General features: G+C 42.1%; 1 protein-coding gene across 1 annotated transcript in view; it reads right to left on the bottom strand.

The window, feature by feature from the left end:
- Window positions 1-13,086, bottom strand: part of LOC116382790 (neural-cadherin) — a 297,924-nt gene that overhangs the window by 168,277 nt on the left and 116,561 nt on the right. Inside the window, exon 7 of the mRNA XM_031846106.1 lies at window positions 11,286-11,428. Coding sequence (XP_031701966.1) covers window positions 11,286-11,428 — 143 coding nt within the window. The remainder of the gene's footprint in view (window positions 1-11,285; window positions 11,429-13,086) is intronic.

The following is a 13,086-nucleotide window of genomic DNA, read 5'->3' as shown; positions in this document are numbered from 1 at the left end:
CTGCTTCAAAAACATTAATTGGTACAGCTCATACCTCACAAAGGCGAGAACAGACAATCAAGGCTGAGCTTAAAGGAACAATGAGTGTCTCTCACATGAAAATCAACTTCTTTGGCAAGAAAAAAGGATGGAGAGCAAACAAAAGGTGTTTCTATGACCCTGTCTGAACCCGGCATTAGCATGTGTCTTTAGTGATCCGATGTGGACGGCTCTAAAGACGTCACCACACGCCTGGCGTTAGAATGCGTCTCCACGTGCGTCTCGAGGGACCACTTGTGCTCTGATCCCCATTTACTTGCTCTACATGCAAATAAACACCTCCTGTGCCTTGTCTGCTGGAAATTAAAAGAAGAAGAAATCCAAACCTTCCAAGTTGTTTGACACACTTGTAATACATTGGTATTAGAATTGGTTCTAGGATTTTACTGATCACTTTTAAAGCATGTCTGGGTCTTGCCCCAAGGTATATAGCAGAAGTGCTGACCCCGTATGAGCCAAACAGCCTCAGATCCTCGGATGGGGCCTTTCTGGCTGTTCCAAAGTCAGGGTTGAAAACTAAAGGTGACCGTGCTTTGGCCGTCCGCTTTGGAACAACCAGAGGAGATAAGGCTCGCAGAATCAGTAATCTCTTCACATCACTTCTTAAAACTCATTTTTACTTTCTGGCTTTTATGTGCTGTCATCATTTTACCAATTGTATTTATTATCGTCATCATTATTATCACAATTCTCTATATTTTATTCATTGTTTTGTATCGATTGGTTTTATTGTTTCATCTGTGTTTTAATATGACCTTAGTTTGTGTTGCCTTTGTTGTGCTTTCTGTTGTTATATTGCATTGCTTTTGCTTTTCAAGGTATCATTACCATTATTATCTCTATGGGCTTATTTGGGCCGTTGTGGACAAACCCAATATAAGCTATTTTCCTGCTGTGCCTTTTACTGAAATTATCTGACTGAATTTATGTTCCAGTCTGGTATGTCTCAGGCTTTTATTGTGAAAATTATGAACAGAAAAAGTGTAAAGCTGTAATGCGCTGCCGTTGCCGTTGACAATGACAATGTGGGAGCAATTAAGAGTTTGCCGTCCCGTTTCAGACTTTAGGGCAACTAAAGTTAGCATTTAGCTTTAAGAGTAATACGCTGTATTACACATGGTGCAATGCTGACAAGGCATGTTTTGTTCTTTTTAAGGGGAAAAGCTTGTTTTCAGAACCGTGGTGTGGGGAGTCTCTCTCTGTTTGGTTCAGTTTGAGGTAACTGTTGGATCTACTCACTTGCTGAAATTATTGTAAGATATGAACAGTTCTCCACAAATAAGAGAAAATTACCCTTTTAGGTAGCAAACCATGCTAATAAAGACGGTAAATGTTGGCCTGCTGGAGAGCACCGATTGGCTTTGTGTGTTGACAGAGGACTCCTGACATCTCGAGGGCATGAAATCTATAAAGTGAAGTGAGGAAATAATCAACACGATCAACATCGAAACCAGAGTAAAGTGAGAGCAAGGTCGACAAATAACCCACATTATCCATCACACCGTCTGTGCTGTTACAAAAGCCAAGTCATCAGAGAGGGAGAGAAGTTCCTGGTGGACACAAACTTTCTTATTTCAGTTTGTTTTAGCTCAGAGAGATTTCGTTAATTATGTCCACACAACATATGAATAGTTAAATTGATTGGTATTCCCTTTTAGCGCCATCATTCTGGCATTCTATTTCATCCTCTCTCTCTCTCTCTCTCTCTCTCTCTCAGTCCGGTGTAGGCGGCTCATCTGCATCCCACTCTCTGCTTTGAATGACTCTCCTCCGCTCTGTATTCATCTCGCCCTCTGGTGCTCTGTTTACTTTGTACGTGTGCTCGCGTGAAAATGTGTGCGCGTGTGTGGGCTAAAAGTACAGACACACTTATTACACCCTCCTTATCTTCAGAGGCAGGGGCAGGTGCTGTGGCTGTCATGTGTTCACTTGCTCGCTGTTACACGAGAGACCCTGGAATCCGAATCACACGCACACTTATCACACACTAGATATGCGAGCGCGCACTATTCCTCCTTCTATCTCTGTTTGCCAGACCAAAGCAACTGATGAGACAGATTGCAGCCAGCCATTGTATGAATTCTTTTTTTTGTTTTGTTGGGAATGCGTGTGTTGATAGCTCCTGAATTAGCATGATCTACTGATCTGTAGATGAGTCTTTGGAAATGATTGACAAAGGAAAGAGGAGAATTACTATTCTACTCAAGTTAATGCTATACATGCTCATCGTTTTTGAGCTGCACATTTACAGTATGTCCCTTCTGTTTGCCTTGCAGTGTGTGTGTGTGTGTGTGTGTGTGTGTGTGTGTGTGTGTGTTGCACAAGAGATGGAGGATTTCCATGGAGGGGGTGTGTGCCTCGAGGTGTTTGTCACAATGGCTGGTTCTCTGGCACTGCTGTCCATGGTTAAGGGAATACGTAGGGTTGTGTGTGTGTGTGTGTGTGTGTGTGTGTGTGTGTAAGAGATAAAAATAGACATGCAAGAGAGGATGAAAGATGAATTTAATTTACACTCTTAGAGGTGTAAGGGGAGGAAGCTTTGCATCGAGAAAGACGTGTCACATACAAAGTGATTTGCACTTATAAATGCATAAATATACACACAACACACACACACACACACACACACACACACACACGGGGTGAAATACGTACACGCAGGTGCAAACAAACAGCAAACACTGCTGCAGAGTACAATAAAGTCCGGCATTGATTTTTTCTCAGGACAGTCTACAGCCAGCCAGCACTATGTGTGCAGAGGAATCTGAGGGGATGTTTTGCAAAAGCTTGTATGTTTATTATTAACATGTACGGGCTTTTCTGTCGAGGGAGTCCACAAATCCACCACATGCATGTAGTTTCAAGCTGTTTTCAGTTTCATCAGTCGTGCAAAGTCGACCCAATTTCCACTGCGTTCTGCAAACACCACTGTGTTGATATGTTGGCTGAGAGTTATATTATATGCCACTGATATATATGACAGGCTTCCTAAATGTCTCCTGCGAGAGGGCCTTAATTTGGACATTCTCTGGATCAGCCCACAAATCCCAACAGTGGCATTCTTTAAAAATTCAAACTCACGCAAAAAGTTAAAACAGCATATTTTAATATTCTGTAATATTTGTCAGAGAATTGTGATGCTTGTAATCATGCATCTGGGACATGCAAAAGAAGTGGCTGGCGAATGGGGAGAGATCTGTAAATCCCTTGGAGGAATATTTCACATTAAATGATGTAGTATCTTGCTTTTGTGTGGTTGCTTTCATGCTCACGTTGGCGCATTGTCAAGCTCACAGGAAATCTGGCTGAAAAGACCTTGATCAAGATCTATTTCTTGGCCTTTTCCCTCACATCTGAGGTGGACTGGACAACGTACAGATATAATACTCCCCTGTGGTTCATCAATAAAATGTAAACACATATGCAGTTATAAAACTAAGCAAGCCCACTTTGGAGCCCTTGTTCCCAAACCTCCTGGCAACCATCAATTATTTTCCTAACATGTGAATACAGATAAAACTAAGCAAGCCAGAGCGATCACCATCCACACTTATGTTTTATATGCTGATCATGCTAAAATGAATAGAGCTCATTGCATAGGAGCAATTACAAATGTGCCGCGTGGCTCACCTGCTCGTCAGCTAATCTACTTGCTCACCGTCACAATACGCATTCACTCAACATAATAGCCTTTTTAAATGTACTCCATACATCTAACTGCTACTACTAGCCGTTTTATATTTGGCAACTATGGCTGTGTATTAAATGTGTTACTGGTGCCGGGAGGTTATGTTTTTGGATTGTTTGTTTCTCTGTTTGTCAGCTGGATTACGCGAAAGCTACAGGCCGATTCTCATACAACTTGGTGGAAGGGTGTAGAATGGCGATGTCTCGTCATACAACAGTTCATATGACATCTTACGAAAAGTTACTCATGACATGCTTAAAAGATACTCAGTCCTAATCAAACCGGGTATGTTGGGATTATGTTGAATGCCAAGTAAATCCATCAAACGACAAAAGAAGACAAACTTCCCAAACACATCAGGACTTCTGGCTGTACTAGTTGCTTTGTGTAAAACAAAAAAAAGGTAGAAGCAGATATACTTGACACACCATTTTAAACCAAACCTTTTGAAACACCTTTAAAGTTAATACCAACAGCTCAGCTAAATGCAAAGTACAACTTAAGGCCATAACCCCATTATGCATCAACTTTACAGCTTGTTTGATATAAGCAGTGCTGTAGAGGAATCTTTCAGTAGCAATGAATAACTGGACACACAATGATGGACTCACTTCACAATGAAACTTGTTAAGATCAAGGCAGATCTCGACATTTACCTGGATATCTATTCATTAGGCTCCTGTATATAGAGACATAAGCAACCGATAACTTGCACTCTCAAGGCTGCATCACAGCTCTTTGAAGTTAAAAACATAGCTGTACCCTCCCTCCAGTACAAACCACTAAGTATGCACATGCAATTCACTCTGCTCCTTCCTTCATGTAGGCCAGCCTTTTAATTACAGACACTTATTCCACGCTAGTGTTGCTGACTTTCACTCGAGGTTTGGCCATCTCAGCAGCTAGATGTATTTAGGCCAAATCTCTCACCTGGACACCTTTGCTACGATAAAAAAAGCAATTTGCTCTTACTCTAAAACGACAGCGGCCTGGATGGTTTGCTCCCAATTTCTCATTATTCAAACACAAATAGGCTATTGTACACTGCATGGCTTGGGTTGATAGGGGTTGCATTGTAGAAAGGGTTTACAAGAGATTGTGATAAATAAAAAAAGAGGGAACAATGAGACTAAAATTAGACAAACAATTGTTTGCTACAGAAACAGCAACTGACTTGGGTCAACAAAAACTGGCCACAAAAGTAAATATATAACTGAACTATCCTTTAAAATCCAGATTACTTTCTGAGCTATTATTATGAACGTGGTGCTGAATGTGCAGTTAATGTTATCCTTGTGGATATATTGAAGATGTTGTAACACTGCTTGTCAGGTGTAAATTAGAGGGTTGGTCCACCTAAACAAAAAGACTAAGATAGCAAATGGCTCCGTGAAGCTGCACTTGGGAACATCGGTACTTTCAACTAAATGCTAATATCAGCAATGTTCACAATGACAACGCCGTCGTGCTGTTTAGCAGTTTTATATAGTGAACACGGTAAAGAAGAAATGCAGCTGAGGCTGGTTAGTTTTTGCAGGTATTTGATCATAAACCAGGGGTCACAGTTCATCCTGAAAGGGACATTAATGTTTGTACCAAATGTTAGGACAACCTATCCAATAGTTATTGAGATAATTCAATTGAAACCACAACAATTCATATTGTAGTGGTGTAAGAGGGAAATCTTGGGCAGCACACTATAGAGGGAGAACCCGGGAATCACCAAAGTCATTACAATTCGTCCTCTTGGAACCATGAACGTCTTTACAAATCTCATGGCAACCAAAGCAATAGCTAGATGAAGATACTTCAGTCTGAACCAAAGTGGTGCACTGCCATCTCTAGAGATGTTTTAAAAAGATAGAGTTTTGGTTTGATTTGCGATGCTTTGATGTATTTGATGATTTCGGACTCCACCCCAGATAACATCTACAGACCTCACAGTGCTGGGCGATAATTCAATGTGTTAATCTATCGTCTTTCAACGGAATCATTATCGAGATGAAATCATACATTGACATATCGTGACACTACGATATCGTCTTAATTGATGGTAACAAGCTCGTACTAGTTCACATTTCTCAAAGGATCGGGGCAAACTATCGTCTTAATCTAAATACTGTTGTATTGTATTTGTGTGCATGCATGTAAACATAGTCAGAATATAGCTGAAAATATATGTTTTTCTCTATATGATTTCAAATTAAACTGTTATTTTCATGTCAAGTTCTTAAATGAGATACTTGTCATTTGTCAAGTTTTCAATTCACACAGGAGTATAAAAAATAGACTTTACCATGTGTACCATAGTTCACATTGACTATCTACTGAACGACCAGAGAACATGCTATACAGTGATATGGTTATGGAGATATGAAAAGACCTATATTGAGATTGTGTCCATATCGCCCAGCCCTTCCTCACAGTGAACACTTTTCATTGAAAATACTTTCTCCTGAGTAATAATTGACATGTGCTCTGTGGGTAGTCCACAGTAAACTTTCTGGTCAATTTTTCAGTATTTTCTCAAAAGGTCTCACAACCTGTTACACTAACACTATCTGCAGTTTGTGAGAAAATGTTTGTTTTTGGCAGTAATTTGGGTAAAATACCTTTTAAATCAGTAGTAGTACTGTGGTACTGCAATAGTAAAAGTTGTCATAGTAATGGTAGCAGCAGAACTGCAATAGGTAGTGGTGGACAGAAATAGTAGCAGTAGTGTTGCTTTTATTTGGCTTTCTATTAGCAGAAAGCTGGCTAGAATCATGAATTACAAAACAAAAACAGACATGTAGGTCCATACATAAGATGCATTAAGAGACTAAGCACTCTTCCATCCTCCCCTCTCTCCACCCACGCTGCTTCAACAGCGCCGCAGAGTGCAGTCATGCTTAATGAATTGAGACAGAAGGCCAGATAAATGTGACCAGTTCAGTAAAGGCAGCAGGCAGAGAGAAAGAGAAAGGCTACTTGCCTGCTCACTATGTGACATGTACAGGGAGCACCGGGGCGCCCTCCAGTCCGAGCCCCGCTTTACTCTGCCTCTGGTTGGCATAAACATCTAATACAGCCTAAAAGCCTTAGATGAGAGCAACACATGCTGGGTAAGTGGTTGGAAATGGGACACGGAAAAGGTTTTAGGATATTCCAAGAACAAAGCACACAGCGAGCGTCTGTTCTAAGCTATGAGATGTGTGTCCCTGTGGTACGGGTTCTGCATCTCTGTGTGTGTCTGCATGTGTGTAGATGCATGCATATGTACAGTACACGGTCCCTTCTATGTGTAAGTCTCTGTATACATGCACATGTTTGTTCATGTTTATGGTTTTGTCTGTCGTGTGTCTGTGTGTGTGTGCTTACATGTTAACAGTGTGTTGTTTCCATGTCCACACATGTTTCTGTGTGTGGGTGTTGCTGCTAACAGAGCCAGCACATATCATTGCTTGTCCGAGATGGAGAAGATGTTTCCCCGCGGGTCAGTGAGCAGACGTCACTTCACATGAACGGCAGCCAGGAGGGAAGGAAGTAGAGGGGTGAAGCGAGGGATGGGTGAGAGACAACACGGAGGAGTTAGGGATAAAGCGGGACGGTGGTGGTGGTGGTGGTGTGGGGTGTAGGAGGAGCGGGACGGAGGGAGGGCTTCCTCCAGTCGACGTAATGCCGACTGGAGTCTGGGAGAGGAAGAGGGACGAGTGAAGAGAAAGGGACCAAAGAAAGAGTGACGAGAAAAAAAAGAAAGAGCTTTATAAGGAGAGGGAAGTGGACTAGTGGAGGAGAGAAAGAGACTATAACGATACCAGAGGGAGCCATGGAGAACAATGAGGGCAGAACAATGTGGGCTAGTTACGTAAAGCAGGATCAGACTCAGGTCACCACATCAGACCGAACACAATAGATGGAGTCGAGGAAAGACAAAATAATAGAAATGAAACCAGACAACAGGAAGACGTTCTACCCCATCACTGGTTATCTAGAGTCTTCACCGGAAACAAAGCCACCTACTGCCTCCCTCTCAAGGAGATACTCTTCTTCTCCTCTTTCAAATTGCCATAAAACTTTGCTGAGAAAAATAGCAAATGATGGGAGCCTGTTTATTGGTGCCAGAATTTCCCCTTCGCCGTCAGTAAATACTTCCTCCCCGAGGAGGAGGGTGAACGGGTGTCTCTGTATTTATGGGTTTTAATAGGAAGAGCGTGATCGTCATATTGACCAGCCTGCTGGAATCCTAATGGGCATCCTAAATCTCGGGGAAACGCACTGTATTCTGGGGTGAGTTACAGGCAAATTAACATGGAGAGGGAGGCCGGCAGGGCTGCTCCTGCCGGAAGGGAGGAAAACAATCGCTTGAATGATTGTTGGACATTTAGGATGAGTTGGCAATGAGAGGGGAGAAGAGGCGATAAACGATTTTCATCAGCGGCAGGGAGAGAATGAGGTGGGTTGGAGAGGGTGGGCAGAATCCAACGTGCTCGCCTCCCATTATAAGAGCCATAAAACAGTTTTAATGACCAAATGTCGGGCTCTTTCAAACAAGATATTGGATCATAATACAAGCGTTATGGTGTCGCACCTTGGCTCACACACTCTGGTGCGGACAAAGTGTGGAGTGGCTCTGTGTACATCCGTATGAGGCTCGCTTCCCTCTGTGTGTCTGCATGTGTGAGTGTGACTGCAGGTGTCCATGTACTGTGATGGTGACAGGAGGGGCATGTTCTCATCTCCGTGTTGCATGTATAATAACTGTTTTACCTCACTTGAATAATCCTACTGCCAGGGAGAGTATTTGTTTTATTAGTACAGATACATATTTACTGAACTGTAGAACTGAAACATTTAATTGATTAGTCGATCAACAGAAATGTAATCTTTAACAAATTTGACAATTGATAAATTTCTTAAAGGATAAACCTGGTGAACTTCTATATTTTTCTTGTCATCAATGATTCAAAAGTGTCAGTGGATCTCTCAATACTTTACAGATTTGCTGGTCTGGCAGTTGATCCCAATTCCATCTGTAACCAAAGACATAAAGCTGTGAGAACAGCTCACAGAATAGCTTTTTAGTGAGCAGTCACTAACTGCCGGGCTGACTGTTTGCTGTTTGCTCCCTGGCTTCTCCAGTCCACATGTAATACTGAGTGAACCCCAACATTTCTAAAGGCCAAGTATTTGTGAATATATGGAGGGTACTTTTTTTGTGAAATTTGTGTTTGTGTTCTGCTGATATTTGAGGAGCGATGTCAGATTGATGGGACAGAGCTGTGGCAGACAGCTGACCTCCGGTGCCCAACCTCTCCAGCTACCAGTCCACACTCCGTACCTGGCACCTGCTGGACTTCAACCATCTACCCAAGCCAAGACTGAGCTACTGTCACCCTGAAAGAATGACTGTAAAGTGCTATAATGTGAACATCAGAATGGTCATTTTTCGATTAATCACTAAATTTACAACTATTTATACAAATATTTATATATATGTATATATATAATATATATATGAAATATGTACATAATTTGTTCCCAAAGCCCAAGGTTATGTCTTGCCCATTGTTTTGCCCAACCAGCTGTCGAAAACAAAAATATATTCAATTAAGACTCATAAAAGTCAAAATGTCTGCTGTGAAAAATAGCCTCTAAAATCTCTGGCAAAATGTATGAAATATTGTTTATAAGTATTTCAGACAAAAAGAAAGTCAGAACTAAATCTACAGCCCGTCTCTGCTGCCTCTTTCTTCATCGCCACGCTTACAGCCACGACAACAGGATGATGACTAGGTCATCAGTACAGTGGCTGATTATTGGTGTAGTTAATAAACCAATAATCAATTAGTTGAGTAAAAATAATCAATAGATTAATAACAGTGAAAGAAAAACATCATTGGTCAACATCACCCGACTGAGTATTGGTACACCAGGATGTGGTATTCCAGTGATAAACACCAATTATAGTGAACCTGCAGATTACCAGATATATGGCTAAATTGATCAATCTGTGCCAAATGCCTAAAAAGGCATTGTGTCAGATATGTGTTTAAATGCACACGAGAGCCAAAACAGTATAACAGTACAATTGGCAAAGCAAGCCTGCGCCATCATCTGATGGCGGAAGGAATCCAGTTATTAGCCACACTTCTTCTCCCTGCTCGACAATGTGACCACCACGGTGTGCACTGACTCTGCTGACAGGGAATGTCATAGCTGGTGATCAGAGGAGATGGGGCTTTGAAGTTTTGAGTAATTGAATTTGTAGAAGTCATCGTATTACCCTATAATAGGATATGCAGATTCAGAGGGGGTTGCAATTTACAAAGGGGTCGAACCACTATGAAATTGCCGCCCCACACTCCACCCACACACACACACACACACACAGCGTCATTAACACCGTTTCCTATTTCACATTGCCTCTCATTGCTGCTCCTGCCTCAGAGGAAGTTGAGATGTGTGACTATAAACCTCAGATGATATTTTGTTACAGAGACACTGTGGAAACGCTCCACTCACTCGGGCTGATTATTCTAACGTCTCCATGACATGACCTGTCAGGATTTAAATATCCTTGACAAAGCTTCCTGCAGACAGAGGAAGGGAGGCTGGTGAGGCATCCCTACGCTGAAGGACATAAAACTATACTGCACACACTATATAAAGCATCATTTCAAGAAGCTCCGAGGCACGCTTGACAAACTGCAGAGCTTTTACATCTATACGGTGTATGTAAATATAGCAGGGAGGGCTGACAGCAAAGCAGGGTGTAAACAACTGGAAGAAAGCAATCTTTGTGCAGATTTCAGGGTTCCAGGGCAACGCGAGTAAATAGCTCAATAATAACAGGCTCCTGAGCAGCCTGAAGTTCTACTCGACTCTGTTCTACTAATAGGGCAAGACGAGTTGAACAGGAAGATGCATATGATTTATGTGAAAAATAATAATAAAACCAATAATCATTTAATCTGCAGAGAGCCTCTACAGGCTGCTGCTTATTGACTGCAGTGCAATCGAACTCTTAGGAGCAATCGGCCCATTTCAAACAGGCACACGCTGGGAGCTGCCAACGGGCACCGGTAATAACAGAGAGAAGCCCCAAGGATGGAGAGGCCCCAGGGTCGAACCAGGCAACGTATCCTCATCATAACCTACGAAAAGTTACTCCTACGAAAGGCAGCAGCACGAGTCAATTTATGTTTTGTCTTTTCAAAATAAACTTCCATTTCCACAGGAACGTACTTGGTTAGGTTTGGGAAAAGATTGTGAAATACGTTGTTAGGTTTAGGCAACAAAATTACTTACCACGCTGTCCCATGCTAATCCATTCCCCCAACCCAAACGTCTTTTCAACTCATCTGTATGTTCGGTACATATTGTGGAATTGACAATAAAGCTAACTTTGAACTTTGAACCCCCCTCAGCCATTTGTGCATGGTTTGCACATCAAGATGTCAATGTATTGCCTTGGTGAAAATGGGATTAACTAATAACAATAACAACTAGGAATCATTAACACTTGTTTGAATGACAATGTGCAGATGAGGAGAAAAAGAAAGAATGCATGTCTTACCTTTTTGGCTGTCAATGATGAAGTTGCCCTCCTCGTTTCCTGTGGTGATCTTATACGTGATCCCGTCCCCGTCAGGGTCCTTCGCCAGCACCGTGGCAACAAGTGTGTTGGGTCCAGCATCCTCTGAGACGAAGGTCCGATATCTGATAAAACACATACGGATACACAATCAACAGCTTGCCTACACTTAAGGACACGAGCCCTGGCTGCAAAGGCGAAAATAAGATACATTCAACATAGTTTTGTCAATATTTCAAATCAATTCCATCTTATTCACGCTCGACCAGCAGATCAATGCGTCAGCACATAAGACAAAGATAGAAACGGGCTGCAATACCCACAAAAATATTGATTGATTTGAATCATAAATGTGTCATGAGCAAAGGCATTTACAGACCAACCCAACGCACCAGTACTAAAAATTCTAACCGCGTTAGTGTCATTTCAAATTCAACTATGGGGAACAAACATGAACAGGGCTGGTTTGATATCCCCTGTTACAGCTCTAGGGGGACGGCCATTAAAAGACCTTCTGGATAAATCCCACTGCATGTGCTACAATCAACAGCCTAAACGATGAAAAATCACATCTTTGTCCATGTTGACCTGAGATCTGTTGAGCGATGGCTGCACCAGTGTTTGTGTTGCACCCTGTGAGCAAAGAGAGTTTCATAAAATGTTTACATGTGCAGCCACAGGAGGCCTTACTGTGACTTTATTATGAGGCAAGTGGTTTTGATCCCAGGTGCACAATACTGACAACATTTCCAACATAGCCAACAGACCGCCATGCACCAGAGCTTTACTCAGTTGTCATGCGTTTAATGCTTGAGCTCTCTTCTCTTTTGTTTCCTTTTACACCAGCTAGTTGGTTGCTTTCACCGTGAGCCCCGGGTGTTAATCAGTCCCTGAGCAGTTGCAAAACTACAAACCAGCAGAGTTCTGAGGAGCAGCGTGCAAAAAGACCCGCAGGGCAAAATTCTAAATAACCTAGAAAAAATACCCGACATATGTGCATACAGAGAAGACAGTTTCACACTCGCATCCCAGACTTCTAACCGCCAACAACACCCATCTTCCATCACACATTCCATCATGGAGTGCCTGCAATCTAACAACTTTCAAACTGAGAACGTGGAGCAGGGTAACGATTGTGAAAGTGAGCTTCCTCTTTAGTAGACGGGAATAGTTCTCAGCACAGCACAATCTACAGGGTTGAGTGGGCCGCAAGTGTGCATCACCGTCGTGGAGGACATCCTCAATGGCCGAACCCAAATCAAAATTGAAGGGTGTTTATGTCTGTTGCTGGATTTTAAAATCAGTGGACAAGAGACGGGGGTGAACGAGATCCTCCGTGAGCTTAGACAGCAATGCTTTTACAGTTTTGCTTTAAGTTCTTTCGGCATTTAAGTGATGCCTTCCTGGGCAATGTACAACAGTATCATGAGCTCATCTTTACACTGCAAACAGAAGCATCTAACCCGACAGAGTACTCATGCAATGACTTTATGCATGCATGTACAGAAATGGGAAGTCCTTATTGTATGTATATTTATATATCCCATTCAAGTTTGCTTGAATGGGATATATAAATCCCATTCAAGCTAACTTGCCCTGACATGCATTTTTTTATCAGCCCACGCGGAACAAACTGAGCTCAGCTTCTTGCTCTAAAATTCCCCTTCAGTTTTGTCTTTGTATCTCAAGAGTAGCACTTTCAACTTCAGCTTTGAACTCTCTTTTGGCCTTGCGCATGCATCTCCGAACCACTGATGTGCTTGAATGCAAAACTTTTCTTGAA

This window comes from Anarrhichthys ocellatus, unplaced genomic scaffold, assembly GCF_004355925.1.
Source record: "Anarrhichthys ocellatus isolate YVR2014 unplaced genomic scaffold, GSC_Weel_1.0 scaffold6, whole genome shotgun sequence".
NCBI classification, from domain to species: Eukaryota; Metazoa; Chordata; class Actinopteri; order Perciformes; family Anarhichadidae; genus Anarrhichthys; species Anarrhichthys ocellatus.
This window is presented reverse-complemented; position numbering and strand designations above follow the sequence as displayed.